This window comes from Papaver somniferum, chromosome 3 (genome assembly GCF_003573695.1).
Source record: "Papaver somniferum cultivar HN1 chromosome 3, ASM357369v1, whole genome shotgun sequence".
NCBI lineage: Eukaryota > Viridiplantae > Streptophyta > Magnoliopsida > Ranunculales > Papaveraceae > Papaver > Papaver somniferum.
In genome coordinates this window covers 138614374-138631234 of record NC_039360.1, presented here as the reverse complement: position 1 = coordinate 138631234, position 16861 = coordinate 138614374, and the positions used below count along the sequence as shown (strand labels likewise).

At 36.8% G+C, this 16861-nt stretch overlaps 2 protein-coding genes across 4 annotated transcripts; one reads left to right on the top strand and one right to left on the bottom strand.

Moving 5' to 3' along the window:
* The first annotated feature begins 8844 nt into the window (after positions 1–8844).
* LOC113360027 (transcription factor MYB53-like) lies at positions 8845–10325 on the top strand. Its single transcript, XM_026603579.1, has 3 exons — positions 8845–9061; positions 9153–9282; positions 9500–10325. Exons 1-3 carry the CDS (start codon positions 8845–8847, stop codon positions 10323–10325), a joined length of 1173 nt encoding a protein of 390 aa, XP_026459364.1.
* Positions 10326–11028: 703 nt separating this feature from the next.
* On the bottom strand, positions 11029–15482 carry LOC113357507 (peptide chain release factor APG3, chloroplastic). Of its 3 annotated transcripts, none has more exons than XM_026600924.1 (16): positions 15236–15482; positions 15053–15109; positions 14499–14579; positions 14352–14409; positions 14168–14268; positions 14024–14075; positions 13591–13640; positions 13356–13421; positions 13102–13266; positions 12730–12802; positions 12483–12615; positions 12224–12281; positions 12028–12075; positions 11834–11917; positions 11574–11692; positions 11029–11366 (listed from the first exon to the last, which is right to left on the bottom strand). In XM_026600924.1, the coding sequence occupies exons 1-15, from the start codon at positions 15389–15391 to the stop codon at positions 11621–11623; spliced, it is 1254 nt and encodes a 417-aa protein (XP_026456709.1). In that variant the 5' UTR covers positions 15392–15482; the 3' UTR covers positions 11029–11366; positions 11574–11620. The 3 variants fall into 3 exon arrangements, with proteins under 3 accessions (XP_026456709.1, XP_026456707.1, XP_026456708.1); XM_026600922.1 differs by having other exon boundaries at positions 11029–11311; XM_026600923.1 differs by lacking the exon at positions 11029–11366 and having other exon boundaries at positions 11392–11692.
* Between the last annotated feature and the right edge of the window lie 1379 nt (positions 15483–16861).

The following is a 16861-nucleotide window of genomic DNA, read 5'->3' as shown; positions in this document are numbered from 1 at the left end:
CAGCTTTGCTGAACCAAAGCCCAGTTGGGCTGTAAGCTTACAGCCCAGTTGGGCTTTGGTTCACTTTCTTCACCTTCTGCAGCTTACAGCCCAGCTGGGCTTTGGTTCAGCAAAGCTGCAAGTGCACAGGGTCAGTTGGCCTGGCACCAGGTGCAGCAGCTTTGGTTCAGCAACAGGTGCAACAACTCACAGGATTCTTGGCCTGGCACCAGCAGGAGCACCACAGCAGCACAAGAGCATCAGCAGCAGCAGGTGGTTCAGTTCAGGGCTTGCAGGCAGGGCAGCAGCAACAAGGGTCAAGTTCTTACAACCCAGCAGCTTGGCAAGCTCAGCAGCAAGGTTAAGAAAGGTCTAGCAACAGGCAACAGTTAGCTAGCTAGCTAGCAAAGGATAGCCAGCAACAAGACCTGCACCAGCAAACAAATGCAGAGAACAACAAACAAGGTAGAAACAACAAAATCAAAATTAAAAAAAAAAAAAAAAAAAAAACGCCGCTAACCGAGTCCCCGGCAGCGGCGCCAAAAACTTGGTGTAAGGGGAAAAGAACCTACAAACTAACCTGCAAGTATACAGAGTTGTTGTAGATAGGTGGAGTAAGAAAGGGTTTGTCCACAGGGACTTGGAGGATTTGCTGAAGTCTCTTTGGGAGTTTCTAAGGTTATCTGAGTTCAAGGGAGGGTACTAAGGCTTTTGATTCCACTACTTGACCCTAGGCTAAGGAAATTGTGATGCAATGTATGTCATGTTCTTTCATGAAAGATTACAATGAAGAAAAGAGTAACTAACCTAGCTAAATGACCCCTAGCATCAGCTGTCTTTCAACAGCACAACTGATCACAAGTATTTAGCTCAACTAGCTAACTGAGCTTAAGGCAGTCTCTCTAATGGATTAAATTCTTACAACTGACCTAGCTGCACTCCTAGCATCAGCTGTCTTCTAACAGCACAGCTGATCACAAGTGAAGTAACTCAAGTGGCATTTCATTAATCCTAAGGCAGTTAAATCATTCCAAGACAATACATATACATTTACTATCCTAGCATATGATCAAGAGCTTCCTCTAAGCCCTAGCAAAAGAATTAGAACATGGACATGGTTATAATCATGATATTAACACATATACACATGCTCCACATTATAACAGTATACTTCACAATCAATTTTTATGCATCACAAATATTCCACATGAACTGAAAATGTAACTGATATATGAAGTAAAATGAAAACTAAAACATGTGTTCACTGGCTAGCCCAGAGATGTCCACAGTTACAACCCAACAATACATATTTATACCCACAGACCCAAATTCCCAAAACTACAAAATTAGGGTTCTTCCCCAAAAATCAGTTGAATTAGGGTTAAATTCAACTGATTTTTGGGGAAGAACCCTAATTTTGTAGTTTTGGGAATTTGGGTCTGTGGGTATAAATATGTATTATTGGGTTGTAACTGTGGACATGCCTGGGCTAGCCAGAGCTTCACCCAAGGGGCCTGGAATAGCCAGTGCCTCCAAGTTCTTTTCAGTTCATGTTTTGAAGTCAGTTAATTTCAAATGTTAATTATGTTTATCATGTTTTAATTTCATGTGCTAGGGTTTAGATGAAACTCTTGATTTTATGTTAAGATAGTTAGTAATTTGTCATTGTTCTTGTAGTGCTACAAATGAGTTAGGACTGCTAGTATCCATTTGAACAAGCAAACCTGTGATCAGCTGTGCTGTAGAAAGACAGCTGATGCTAGGGGTAAGTAAGTGATAATGGTTAAAAATTCAGTACATTAGAAGGATTGAGCCCAAATGCCTTAGAGTTGATAGATTAAGTGGTTGTGCAAGCAAACCTGTGATCAGCTGTGCTGTAGAAAGACAGCTGATGCTAGGGGTATGCTAGTAAAATTAGTTGATAAATCATCCATTACAATCTGCCCTGAGATGAAACAAGAACATGGTTGATTAGTATCTGCCTTAGTTTAGGATCAAGAAGTAGATTCAAAGACCCTAGTACCTTCATTCTTTAGTTCACTGCCTGTCACTAGCTCAGACTATCTAGGAAACTTCAATAGCCCCCTCCAAGTCCCTGTGGACAAACCCTTTCTTCCCATCACTAGCTACAACTGACCCTGTGCACTTGCAGGTCAGTTTGTAGGTTGTTTTCAAAACCCACCAAAGATCGAAAAACCTGAGAAAATAAAGATTTTTTCAGTCTGATACCCTAGTATATTTAGGAGAATGAAAAAATTTATTAATGGAAGAACAATTACAGACAGATCTGTTTTTACAGAGATTGAACATAATCAAGAAAAGATAAAACGCACAGATATTCATATAAGAGATATTCTTCAGGTGTTGGTGAAATATCTACTCAGGTCAGCCAATGAGAACTCTGCACGTGTAGTAGATGCGAGGTGGACTGTGGATGTCAGGTAAAAAATGATTAATACAAAAGAGAAATAGTCCGTTTACTGTTCCTATGATGAATGACATATATATGATGTTCCACCATTGGGTGCATTATGTCTTGAGAATGATGCCCGTCTTGTATTATTATGAGTACTCTCAAATCGGTTTTGATGGTTCCGATTTTGTCTTTGCTGATATTTAATTAGTTGTGATTCAAAGGGGTCAAGCTCGTCTTCCCCTATCTCTGGTTGGATAATTGTTAATCTTTCTAGGATTACCATACGACGCTTCTTAGATTCTGGCAATTCACGTTTCATTCCTTGAATTTCAGTTCGTTGTTCTAGTTATGTCGTTCTTTCTTGTTCCTTCGAGCTTTGTATTATCTGCTCTTCTCTTAGCATTTCGTTATGTTGTTGATTTTGCAGGGTTTTCCGTTATTGGTGTCTCATGTATCGTGTCAACTAATGTCTCCACTATTTATTATGGTGTTTGTTTAATGTTAGTGATACCATGCCCTGGTAAGAAAATCAGAAACCAATAAAGTTGCCAAAATTTAATACTCAGAAAATAGTTAAAAGTGCAAATACTTAACCAGTACACGATATGCAACACTACCATAGAATGAAATTTTACTCGATCGGTTTGGTTTGGGTTAGGAATTTAATTTCCAGGGAGTAATAATGATTTTCTTTCTTGGGTTAAGCCTTGGTTTACTTCTCCTCTTCAGGAGTGGAAGGAAGTATTCAACATTATATGTTGGAGGTTATGGAATTATAGAAATATGGTTCTGTTTAAAGGGGAAAAGGCAAACCCAGTTACATGTATAGAGTTAATTAGAAATGCTATAAATGAATGGAGGTCTGTAATGAAGATAGATATGGTATTTTCAGTAAACAGAGAATATCATAGCAATACGGGAAGAAGCTATAGACAATTATCATTAAGAAACACGACAAACAGTATACATGCATATGTTTCTTTTGATAAGAACACGAGAGAATTTGGGGTTGTTTTAGTTTTATGGAAAAATGATTGTATTGCTGATAACAAAGTTTTTGCAGGATACACAACAAGCTCAGAATGTGGAGAAGCGCTTGCAGTAAGAGGAGCGTTACAATGGGCAGAAGAAATACAAATGCATGAATGTCAGGTGCAAAGTGACTGTTAAAATGTCATTTCTTTTTGGGAAACAAACCTTCTAATTGTGAATGGAAAGCAAAAAAAATTCTATCAGATGTGAAGGTTCTTTTAGGGGATAATGTATATAGTAAGGTAGTGTATGTATATAGAAGCCTAAATAAAGAAGCGGATAGATTAGCTAAATGGGAAAGATGTAAAAAGGATGTTTTTTGTGTCAACATTCCCTTGCTAAACTGCTTAAAAAGTAATATTATGTATGCTCAGACTAAGGGTTGTGAACTCTCTGTATGGCGCTTAAATTAGACCTATCTAAAGCTTTTGATAGGGTGGAGTGGTCTTTCATATCAAAAGCTCTTCTTGGTTTTGGTTTTAGTGAAAACTGGGTTCAGCTAATTTTTCAATGCATTTCAACAACTTCTTTCTCAATCCTCCTTAACGGCGCTCCGGGCCCACAATTCCATACCTCTCGAGGTTTAAGACAAGGTGATCCCCTTTCTCCTTACCTTTTTCTTATATGCATGGAAATTTTATCCAGGCTTCTAGAAAAAGAAGTCGTTGATAGGAAATTATCTGGGCTCAAAATCAATAAAGACGCGCCAAACATTTCTCATCTTTTCTTTGCTGATGATTGCTTCCTCTTCACAAAAGCCAACTTAATTGAGGCAAAAAATCTGCTAGATATTCTTTCTTTATTTGGAGATGTCACCGGGAAAATGGTTAACCTCCAAAAATCTAGCGCCTACTTTAGCCCCAAATTACACCCTAGATACGGGAAAATTATTGCAAAAATTCTTAAAGTCCCACTGATGACAAAAAATGACAGATACCTTGGAACCCCGCTTTTCCTTGACAAAAATAGGAAAGAAAATTTTGAGCCGTTACTTCAGAAATACTACTCTACTCTGCAAGGATGGAAGTCAAAACTTCTCTCACAAGCTGGTAGAACAGTACTAATCAAATCGATTTTGCAAGCTTTCCAAACGTATCAAATGCAGGTGATCGCCCTTCCAAAAGAAACTCTTGATCAAATATACAGAATCCAGAGAAATTTCTGGTGGAATAAAGAAGGGCAGAAGAGACAAGGGGGTTTCATCAGAGCCTGGACCAGTATATGTAAACCCATCTCTCAAGGAGGTCTAGGAATAAAAAATCCCCACAGATTCAACATTGCTCTTCTTACATCACTTGCCAGTCGCCTCGTCACAGAAAAAGACCAATTATGGGTACAACTTCTACGAGCTAAATATTTTCCAAACTCTAACCCTCTAGAAAAAATAGAACCTCCAATTTACGTGGATCTGGACAAGCATAAAAAAGGTCTAGACCTTATTAAAAGCAATTTATCTGGCAAGTTAAAGATGGTAGATCAACAAAAATATGGGAAGATAGATGGATTCCAAATGCAAAAATCATAGCTCAACCTACAAATATTCAAGATCAGATGCCAAAAATGGTGAAGGAATTAATAACAGAAGATAACCATTGGGATACGGAAAAAGTGAACAGATTTTTCTCCCCAGAAGACAGAAGCAAAATTCTATCAATAACTCCAAGGATACAGGAACAAGACAAAATGAGATGGAAACATCATCATACGGAAAATTTCTCAACAAAAAACATCTACAATTTTTTAATCAATCAGGTTCAGGATAACTATACTCCAGTTGATTTCCCATGGGAAAAAATTTGGAGAATTCAAGCGATTCCAAGAATAAAACTATTCATTTGGAAGCTAATTCAGAGAGCTCTCCCTCCTTTGGCAAGACTTGGAGCCCACAACAAAGATTTCAACCTTATCTGCCAGATGTGTGATGCACAAGCTCACGAAACATAAAATCTCCTCTTCAGAGCTTGTCCGTTCGCTAGAGCTATTTGGTGTGGGCTCTCGCTAGACAGTCTCATCGCAATTGGAGATAATGATACAATTGAGAACTGGGTTAATGGATGGATTTCAGTAAAGGAAACAAAGAGTGGAGTAGAAAAAATAGCCACAGTTATGTGGTTCATTTGGAAATACAGATGTTCAATAGTGTTTGAGGAAATTTCTCCTAATCCAATGGATCTCATCAATCAGATACGCAGTTTCTTGCAATCGGTTCCGCCAAAATCCCTTCAAAATGGAAATAACCTTAGGAAGGTGGATCAGGGAAATAACAAATGGTCGGATTTAAAATAGGATTGGATAATCTTCATAGATGCCTCTTATAAAAAAGAGGATCAGTCTATGGGATTTTCCTTTATCCTTTACTCTGTAGATCATGCGTCTTTCATGCACGTGTCGGCAGGCTCGGAGAAGACAACTTCGGCACTACATGTAGAATCAATAGCCTTGCTAAAGGCAGTCACTTGGCTGCAATAAAATATAGTATCAAGCGTATTAATAGCGTCTGATTGCAAAACTCTTATTGACACTATCAACATGATAAATGCAGATTTCTCATGGTCAGCCGAAAACACCTTACAGGAAATCAAGGTTAAGTTGCAAGATCTACCTCTAGCTCAGGTAAAGTATATTCAAAGGAAATACAACTCTGCAGCGGACTATATAGCTAAAGAAGCAAGGATAAAAAATATACAGCTCATGTCATCCAAATTGCAGCAAAAGGTTCAGGTTTCTAACATTCTTTATAATGTTTTGGGTTATTTTGTGTTTCCTCCCTTCCCAAGATCGCTAATTAGCATTTCCTCCCCAAAAAGATTAAAATTAGTGTTTTCTCCCATCGTTAGTTTTTCCGTCCATTGTTGTGTTACCTGAGTCAGCAATCATGTGCGCGTGTCAAAGATATAAATTTTTATGGCGAACTACCTAAAATACCCTCATCTTCTTCCCCAAAGCTTTTGCCATTTCTTTTGTTTTCGAAATTTCTCGTTTATTTCATTTCTTTGTTCGGTAGGTAAAGTAGATACTCCTGCTCTAAACACCCAATGTTGTTCTATATAGCCAATCTCAACTCGATCCATACATCCAAATTCAAAGATCGGGTTTTTATTTTCTCTACTTCATTCAATAATCAATTTATTATTCCACTAAGTCTCTCTTTAATCAAATCAAACACTCTTTGAATTATCTTCAAGGGAAGCTGTTGTTATTGTTCCATAAAAAACAGGCAATAAGCTTCTTTGAATCCATTATTAACTTCCATTATGGAAGACATGCTCAAGTGACTGAAATTGAGACTTCAGGAACCATGGATCTTGATTAACTTCCATTATTAACTTCCTAGAATGGATCTTGATTAAATGGTGATTGACAGGAACCATGGATTTGGTTATTTCTGGATGTGACTGAAATTGGGTTTCGTTTAAAGTACTCAAGAAAAAATGAACAACCGGTGGTGGTGATGGAATTCGTTTGTCGGCTAAAATAGGTTTCTTATATATACTGAAATTGAGTCGAAGCAATAGATGGAGTTGTTGATGCCTTGATGAACATAAATTGGTGATGTTTCATATGGTTTAGAATAGAAATTGATGTTATGGTTGTACTTCGGAAATAATTGATTTTGGAAATTAAAGTTTGCTGGTGTTCATTGAATTTGGTACAACCCATTTGCAGAACTGGTGCTGCAAAGATGGAGATTGGTCTGTATGTTAGCTGGAATTGGGAGAAGGATCTCTAAGTAACTGAAACCAATTTGCTATCTGAGCCTCCCTCCCTTTGTTGTCAATTAGGGTTAGGATTTCTAAATAGAGGTTAGAAACGACCCCTTCATTAGGGGAATATTTAATTTTAGTAAAGAAAACAATAAAAAGGAATTTAGCAGAGAAAGTGATTGGATCTGCGGGAGTTGTTTCTTGAATTGAGTTTTTGGTTGAATTTATTACGAAGAAGGGAATAATCTTCCGATTTGGCGGAAATTATCGTCTTTTTCATCGACTGAAGAAGATAAGGGAATTTCGGGAACTATGTGTGACACGTGTATATTTTTACCACGTGTGCAATAGTGCTGACTCAATCAACTGGAAATTGGATGGAAAAACTAACGACTAGAAGAAACACTAATTTGAATCTTTTTGGAGAGGAAACGCTAATTAGCCATATTGGGAGGGGAGGAAACGCAAAATAACCCTAATGTTTTCGATAGAGATGAAATCATGAATCTACTATATTTGCTAGTTAATAAATTCACCTTTTCCAAAAAAAAAAAAAAAAAAAAGACTATCCGTGTGTAACTTTCCTTAGTCTTAGTGGGTTTTTATTAGGAAAAAAAAAGAATGACATTTTCTTTTTACAAGAAAGGTTATCATCCGATGGCTTACACATGTACTTTTGTTCTCCTGTTTTACAAGACTACCAACATTATCCGTAAAGTACAGTGTACTTCACAATAGATTTTGCTATTCAACGACCACCACTTTGCTAAGGGGAGACCATCTCTTTAGACCACCTTCGCCGCCGGGGAGGCCTTCTCTTTTGACAGACTTCCTTTGGATTCTCGTGACACCTGATATTCGCCAACTGGGCCTAGCTTGATCAGTGCATAAAAGTTGGACATGAACCCAACATTCAACCGGCGTCCTCTTTAGCCAGGTGACAAACAGTCTTTGTTATTTAGTGTGCCGAGAGTAACTTGCCTTTAAAGTCTCAACGGATCAGATGAGTCAAAACAGCGAGAAGCAAAGAAAAAAGGTTTTACAAAACTGTGCAATACGTAATCCCATAGAAATGGGCTGGAATCGGACTTGTCACCAACAAGTTTGCTATTCTTCTGGTCTCTTTTAATGAAAGAAGGCATTCATTGATTTGAGATGCTAATAAACAGTACTCTTATGTAAATTTTAGTTGACAAAAATGAATGGAAAACTTAAAATACACATTTACAACTGAAGAGCAAGTAATAGACCAATAAACAACTCCTTCTGTAGAAGTAGTTCAACGGCCTCTTCACACGAAGACTGCGTACTCTATCCCTTTGCCATACAAATTCCTTGGAACAAATTTTCATTTGGATTCTTGTAACAAAATGTCTTGGAATTTACTGTTTTATCTGGTTCCAATATACCACCCAGAGACTTGTATAAACGTCTTGGTATTCACTAAAGAAAAACCATGAATATATAGAACGTAGGATCTTGATTATATTTACTAGTTATTCCATCACAGATTCACTGTCTTTATCAAGTTCTTTCAAGTTGTCACAAACTTTAAAGTCACTTAACACCAGAAAAGGATACATTTGTTATCTACCGAAAGAAAAATAGTAGTCAATCCTTGTTTTGATGCTCCTTTGAGTGTCAAAATGTAACTATACGTTACAAGAGGAAGAAACAAACCTAACAAAAATGTGCATGCGGATTACTATATAAATGGGTAGCTTTAGTTTCGGTAAGAATGAATTAATGAGAGGATGCAGCAAGCAACTAATCAAAATTAATATGGGAAGATATCCTCCTCCTCCCCGTGATGATGAGAATAATAATGGCATTAAGAAAGGTCCTTGGACCCCTGAAGAAGACCAAAAACTTGTCTCACACATTCAACTTCATGGTCATGGATGTTGGAGAACTCTCCCTAAACTTGCAGGTACATCTTTCTCTCTTACGTTACATTTGCAGCATTCTGCGTATATATAGCCGTTTGTATTAACAATCATGCATGAGTTTTAATTTCATAGGTCTAAACAGATGTGGAAAGAGCTGTAGATTAAGATGGACAAACTACTTGAGTCCTGACATAAAGAAAGGAAAAATTTCCCAAGAAGAAGAAGACATTATTCTCAATCTTCACTCCATCCTTGGCAACAAGTAAGATGATAATAATACCACTAGCAGCTTCACTTTAAATTTTAAGGCTATTGATTTATATGATCATAGAATGATTTTTCTAATTCTAGCTTTCATTACAAGTAAGTAATAATAATAATACCACTGGCAGCTTCACACTTTATCCGTTAACTTTTAAGGCTATTGTTGATCTATATGATAGAATGATTTTTCTAATTCTAGCTTTTATTACAATAAGGTGGTCTGCCATTGCAAAACACCTACCAGGACGAACCGATAATGATATCAAGAACTTCTGGAATACACATATGAAGAAGAAACTTATACAGATGGGTTTTGATCCAATGACACATCGTCCGATAAACGATCTTTTAACGAGCTTGCCTCAACTGATAGCTTTGGCAAGTTTGAAAGAGTTTATGGACAATAGTAACCAGCTTCCATATGAAGAGTTAGTATCAAGATTAATACAGACTGAAGCTGTTAATGATATGGTTAAGGTTCAATATATTCAGTGTCTTCTTCAATCAACTATGGGAATCAGTACTAATTACCCAACCAGCATAGCAGATAATATTCAAGCCTTGAATCTGTTCATGAATTCTCTTTCATCTATCAAAGAGAACTCCACATCTTCTATGATAAATTCCTCATCTCAGTTGGATAATATGGTAGTTCCCAATAATGTTCATGATTTCCCAGCTGAACTACATTACAACCCTGGTGATAATTTCCAAACATCTTTGAACAATAGTCATTGTGATATTGTAAGTCCAGGACATGGATGTTCTGATTCTGCATTGCTTAACCAAGGAGATGAAAGAACACCAAAAGTATCACAAGGGTGTCTCCTATCATCATTTCCAGATGATCAGACCCATCCTACCCCTACAGTTGCTCATAATAATGGAAGAAGCGCAAGTAGTAGTCTCGGCGAGAGCAGTGATGCTTGGAATACGAGTACTACCGCTAGTGCAACAACTACTAATACCATCTATGGTGGTGAAGTTCCTTCCCTTTGGCCTGAACTCTTTTCTGTTGAGGATCTTAGCTTCTATCCATGAAATAAATATGTCGCTTGACTATTTAATTTCCTATGATTATGATTGAGCTGGTTCTATCTATATATTCTGATATATATGATGATATAAATAAAATCGCGATCGGGGTTTTTACAAAGCAAGCTAGATATACTTAATTAGTAGTGCCTGCATGGGAATTAATTTAGGATAATTAATTAATTAAGTATATCTTAGTTGGATACAGGAGTACTTAAGATACAAGGGAATGATGCTGTCATCGACAGTCCACTACTTACGTTGTAGGGTTGTTTTAGGCACTACATACCCTTAATTAATCTGGTCCATTTTCAGGCTCAATTGTATTTCCATCTGCATTGAGCCGTGTGGTACATATGCTTCTAACTAATCTTTGATCAAGTTCATTAAGCACACCTGCCTCGAGGATTATCAGGTTGCACCAGCAGAGAGGACCAGAGAGTAGAAGCCCCAACCAAAGTGGGATGGAACGTTAATTCCTACCAGGGGGAACAACTCTCAGGATCCTAATATCACCAATGTTTCATCAGTCCTGACAATTTTGTAGATGATCATGTTCAGGTTTGTAAGCTTTTGCATCTACTGATTTCCCAAGGCTTCAATGTGTCCTAAGGTCTTGGAACTAGGTATTTTGGCGATGAGGAAGGAACTGGGATATTTTTTGTTATTTATTTATTTATTTGCTAATTTAGTGGAAAAGGTCCTAGAATGTCTTGAGGGATATTATAGCCAATTGAATTATAGTTTTATCATTTCTTAGGTGAATCTGGAAAAAAAACATATTGAGCGGATACTGGCTTTAGTGCTCAAAATTTGATTATTTTTCCAGCAAATCTTAGATATAAAGAAAATCCATGAAAATATTAGAAGATCAAGTTTTATGGGCCCGAAGGAGACTCCAATGTACCAAATCCAGAGCATGTTCCAGGGAGATCTTGAACATACTTTGGATACGGAATCCAAACGAAAGCTACAGTGACTTCCAGCTGAATCTGCCAGTGTTGGAGTGAGTCAATTCCAAATTTCCAATATTTTATTGGACAAAATCTGCTTGGGAGAAAACTAACACATATTAAATTCTAATATCCTCTTCACAGACTTGATTAAAATTTGACAGTTACGTTTTATAATATACGTAAAATGATACATATCCTATATTTTAATCTGGGTTCTTGATTTGTGGAGAAATGCACATGTTTGAAACTATACTACACGGATCCAAAAAGTGAAGATGAGAAATGTTGATTGATATACCTATGTTTTTCCTGGGGCTTCTTCATTCGGCAAAGGGAAGCTGTAATTTAACCACTGGTTGCACCCACAGACTCAGCAAGGCCTTCCATGCGTTCCTTTTGTTCTGTAGCGACACATGACTGCAAGAAAAGGCAAGTGCGGTAATTGGGCATGAAAATTCACATAAAAGAAATTAACATGGAAAACAAATGTGCGTGTTTTGGTGTGTAATGCTGGCATACATAACTGAGATGAAAAGCTGGCATGATATACAATTATACCTGAATCGCTGTCTCAATATCACCATCAAGGAAGGACGTCAACTCAAAGTTCATCTTTAGCCGATGGTCAGTAACTCTATTATCCTACTCAAGTTTGTAAAAAGCAACACAAAGGAGATATATCAATTATGACGACACTGAATCTGAACCTTGATAGTAACTTAGGCAATGGAAAGTCAAAAGGGAGAGCATACCTTGTAATTGTAGGTCCGAATTTTTTCTGATCGAGCTCCAGTACCAATCTGTAATTTTAGGAAATAGCATAAAATTGTAAACACAGACTGTTATACAGAAAAGGATAATGGAATTTTCTTTTCACAAGAATGGAAGACTTGAAAACTAATATGATTAACAAAGTTTGCTCAACTCATATATCAATTATTTTTTAACCTGTGAGTTTCGTTCATTCCTTGTAGACTCTTGTTGCTCCCTAACTTTTATTTCATACCTGCAACGAGCATAGAATTAGTATTGATATACAGGATGAGAAGTAGAAGAACCAAATGAAATCCGTCCAAACAAAGGAATGAATATATAACCAGAATGGAAGTGAAAAGTAGGAGAGCAATTGCAACTGAAGACACTACGCTAGACATCAATAAGTTGAGGAGAACATAAGAATGGAAGAAAGGCCCATCATTATACTCACAGTTTCGCTCGCAGTAGCTGAAGTGCACGAGTCTTGTTTTTAAGCTGAGATCTTTCTTCTGTACAAAATATACGGATTCCTGTTGGTTTGTGGAAGAGATCAACAGCTGTTTCCACCTTGTTGACATTCTGTCCTGCATAGCGATTAAAATATGGTAAGATGCATGCAAAACAATCATGGGATACTAACTATCACAACTCTAAATTTTCATCATCTAATTTCAGTGACTACAATATTACAGCAGTACCTCCGGCACCTCCCGATCTTGCTGTCGTAAGGTCAATATCTTTAGGATCAATTACGATTTCAACATCATCAGCCTGAATCAACAACAGCTAATGCAGTAAGCATCAAACTTAAGATTTTAATTTCCTGATAAAATGGAAGAAACACTAGAACAAACAATACCCAGGTCAACGAATGGAAGGCAACCTATATCTATTTAACTGCCTTACCATGATCTAGTCACGAATATATAGTTGGACTTGACAATACAAACATAGAAACTGCTATTTACTTAATAAGTAATAACAAAATAAATGACAAAGGAAAACCATATATATGGTACTGATATTCATATCAGTTGCATGGATTAGCATGTGTTATGTCTGAGCCAAACCTCTGGCATAATTGCGATAGTTGCAGTTGAAGTGTGCACACGACCTTGTGTTTCTGTCTGAGGAACGCGTTGAACACGGTGTACCCCAGATTCAAATTTTAATTTACTGTAGACACGAGTTCCTTTAATTTCCATCACATATGTTTTATAACCTCCTTTTTCAGCCTGAAAATAAAGATATATTCAGCTAGTTGCATCAAATTATAAGGGTATTATAAATTTTTCCACGATAGAGTAAGCAGTAACATGCATACCTCTGAACATGAGAGTGGTGAATATTTCCAAGAGGTACGCTCACAATATCTCTGATACATACGAACCTAAAAGAAGAGAAGACGAGAGATTAATTTTACAAATGTTGAGATCCAGATTCTCCTTCTTACCCATATATTAAGATCCTATATCCTATTATAAGCTACTGCAACATTATGACATTGCTATTGTTACAAACTTGCAGTGATTACAAAGGATACGAGTAAATGTACCTACAAGATCACCAGCCCAGATTCCAGCTTCATCACCACCAGTCCCTGCCCTCACTGCAAAGAGGATATTTACATGGACAAATTTAGAAAGATAATGAGTGTCAGCATCAGATACTTTTTCTAAGAGCATCGTCTAAGACGATTTTTGGTTCTTTTTCTGTTCTAAACTACCTTTTTCATGGTCAAACCTTCATGGTCCCTGATACATGGTCACCTATTTATTTTTCACGAATAAATTTATTATCTTCTCTTGATAGATACTCAAAATCAAGTAAGGCAATAACTTCAACGTCCACTCCAACACCTAGTAAACTAAACCAATCTGCATGGCACTTTGATACCAATGGAAGACATTGATATCTACTTCTAAGTGAGATACAAAGAATAACCAAGAAGAAAAAAGATTATGGCTGCAACACCAAAAGAAAAACGTGTACCTTCAAGAAGGATATTTCGTGCATCAAGAGGATCACTAGGTAGCAGCAATACCTGCACATGGAAGGTGTAGATTAATAGAAAGCAAAGCAATAATCTCTATAGCGAGAATATGGATAAAAGGTAATCAACAATGAAGTCAAAACCTTTATCTGCTCCTCTAATTCTTTAAGCTGGTCGGATAAAGTTTTTATTTCAGATTGAATCATCTCTACCATATCTTCATCACCACCCTCGTCCTTCAAAACTGTCACAAATATATGTCAACACAACCCTTCACTCTTATAGAACAAACTAAGACCATCTAGCAGAAGGATACAGGACAAACACCTTTCGCCTCTTCCAATTGCTTCTCACAATCCTTGAACTTCCTATATATTGTCACCACCTACAAAACAAATTCAACTGCTATTAGACTAAACTACAGAAGTATAAGTTCCCATGAATTCTATCATAAGAATGAAATGTATTCCATACCACATCAAGGTCTGACATAGACTGTGCAAGCTTTTGGTATTCGCTATTATTCGATATTACATCAGGATCTGCCAGCTTGACCTAAAATCAATAACAGTTAAACCTTTCATGAACAATTGCAACACAATAGTTACCATGGTTCCACCAAATAATGACATCACAATGAAATATCACCTAATGGTTATAATCTAATGATTCAAATGATAACCTAATATCGTACAACATGTCTAGGTGCTAAATAACAATTTGACAAAAATTTGAACTAAATGCAGTCAGCTTCATTCTGATTCATCATCTTTTGCCTTCTACATTTCCTTACTGTTCAGCGTTTTTGATGTTTGAATCATTGAAGGATTTCTAATACAGATAATATGAAGTAGATAGACATATTGAAAAATCAAAATACCAGACATAAACGTACAACTCTCCTTTCAACTAGTCCAGATTGACCCAGGCCAATCCACTTTGACTTTTTGTAACCTCTCATAGTCATTACCGTAAGCAGCATGAGTGCTTGACAAATATAGTAAAAATTCAACAACAAAGTTACTTACAGATAATTCTTTCCAAGTTTTCTCAGCAGAATCCAACTTCTTTATCAGATACGGTTCCTGAAAATAGAGAGACAATAGCAAATTCGTTAAATTCACAACATGGGTTTAACTAAACTGAAAAGGGAGAAAAAAATTGAAATTCTGAAATTAGATTACTGATAATTTGAGTGATTGGACACTTACAGCCATGCAAACAAGTCTTGAAGTCCTAAAACTCTTCGAAGGTTTAAGTACCACTCCAAAGGGCTTCTTCCTAACATCATAGAAACCACATTCAATCGAGAAATTCTTTGAATTAATTGGGGTTTGAACCACAGAAGTCATAATTAAACCCTCCATTTATCGAATTCAGAGCGGGAATAGGATAGATAGGGAGCAGTATTGAACTTCTGAAACAAGACTATTTTGTGTCTGTATGTCTTATCTTATTTTATGAGTTGGTGCCAAATGTAGCGCCCTTATCTGTTTGGGTGCCCTTTGAGAATGTCCATTTGCAGGGGAGTAAAGTGTGTCCCGGCACGCCAACGGTAGAGTATAAATTTGTGCACCCCCTAAAATCGGGTGCGCATTCCGGCCCTCTTTGTTGGAGGGATTTTCGATCCAAAACCAGCCTCAGTAATGCAGCACAACTAACAAATATTTTCTCTCACTTGTTATATCGTTTGTCAGGTTAAGTGCATCCTCTTCATATTTTCTTCTCTGGTTGCCATCCAAATCTTAAAATTTTGCCAAATTAAATTTTTTGATACACATAAGATATAATTCCTTCCTTGTTCTTCATTGGTTTCTTGATTTTCTGTCTTTTACCATTCCCTTTGTTTAGCTCTCTTTGAACATGGGTCTCTCTGATTTTTTTTTTCGATGGAAAAGAAATCTAATTCACCATTAAGTAATTTTATACCAATATCCCAATAATGAATCCCCTTCTTTAAGTTAAATGAAACACTAATTTTTTTGAGGATGGGTTACTTAAATTTGATATCAATGGAGATGGAGAAAAATTGAGATGAAATTTGGATCAAAGACATTGAAACTACTTGGTGTGAAGTTCAAACTTCGAACAATCAATTCCTTGCTGTTGACAAAGCATCTGGTGTTTTGATTCAAACGGTGATGGTTCGACCTAAAAATTGGAGCAACTGAGCAATTCTTTTTCTTTTACCCACAACCATCATTAACATCATCCTCTTTCTGATGCAATACTAGAAATCCTAGCTTATCACCCATAATTCCAATTCATCAAAATTTTGAATCGACTAAATGCTTTTGATCACAAATAAGATGCCTAAACCCCCAATTGATCAAGTTTTCGAAACATTCTATAGACAATACTAACGCTCCCATAAGTTTCTGCTTCACATGTTGGTTGATTAAGTTTGGACCAAGAGATTCACCAGAGTTATGTAAATAGATCGGGATCTTTAAATTACAAAGACTTACTGGTATATCCGAATTGTATCTGTGTTTCTGATCAATAACATTATCAAACAAGATTATCAAAACTATTTAATAGTCCAGATCCAGAAACACATACTGGAAGAACAAGATAAAGGGAGCGGGGAGAGAAAAATGAAATTTTCGCCTCAGTTTTGGAAATGATTATAGGTGGTTTTGTCTAAAAAAATCATCCAATATAGATAGCTGTAACGTGCACCCCGGTTTTAGAGGGGTGCACAAATTTGGACTCCTAACGGTACAACAACTAAGGTTAATGGCTAGAGGCACCACCTAAGCGAGTTGTATTGTGCTCGCTAAGGTTTAAGCACAACATGGCACCACATGATATAGAACAACGCCAATAACTTGCTG

What these genes read in the sequence shown, in the direction of transcription:
- LOC113360027 (XM_026603579.1), top strand. Translation starts at nt 8,845, where the DNA reads ATGGGTAGCTTTAGTTTCGGTAAGAATGAATTAATGAGAGGATGCAGC. An exon ending in AACTCTCCCTAAACTTGCAG is followed by an intron (nt 9,062 to 9,152) that starts GTACATCTTTCT and finishes TTAATTTCATAG; the next exon opens with GTCTAAACAGATGTGGAAAG. An exon ending in CACTCCATCCTTGGCAACAA is followed by an intron (nt 9,283 to 9,499) that starts GTAAGATGATAA and finishes TATTACAATAAG; the next exon opens with GTGGTCTGCCATTGCAAAAC.
- LOC113357507 (XM_026600924.1), bottom strand. Translation starts at nt 15,391, where the DNA reads ATGGAGGGTTTAATTATGACTTCTGTGGTTCAAACCCCAATTAATTCA. An exon ending in CTATGTCAGACCTTGATGTG is followed by an intron (nt 14,410 to 14,498) that starts GTATGGAATACA and finishes TTTGTTTTGTAG; the next exon opens with GTGGTGACAATATATAGGAA. An exon ending in GAATCTGGGCTGGTGATCTT is followed by an intron (nt 13,422 to 13,590) that starts GTAGGTACATTT and finishes CTCTTCTTTTAG; the next exon opens with GTTCGTATGTATCAGAGATA.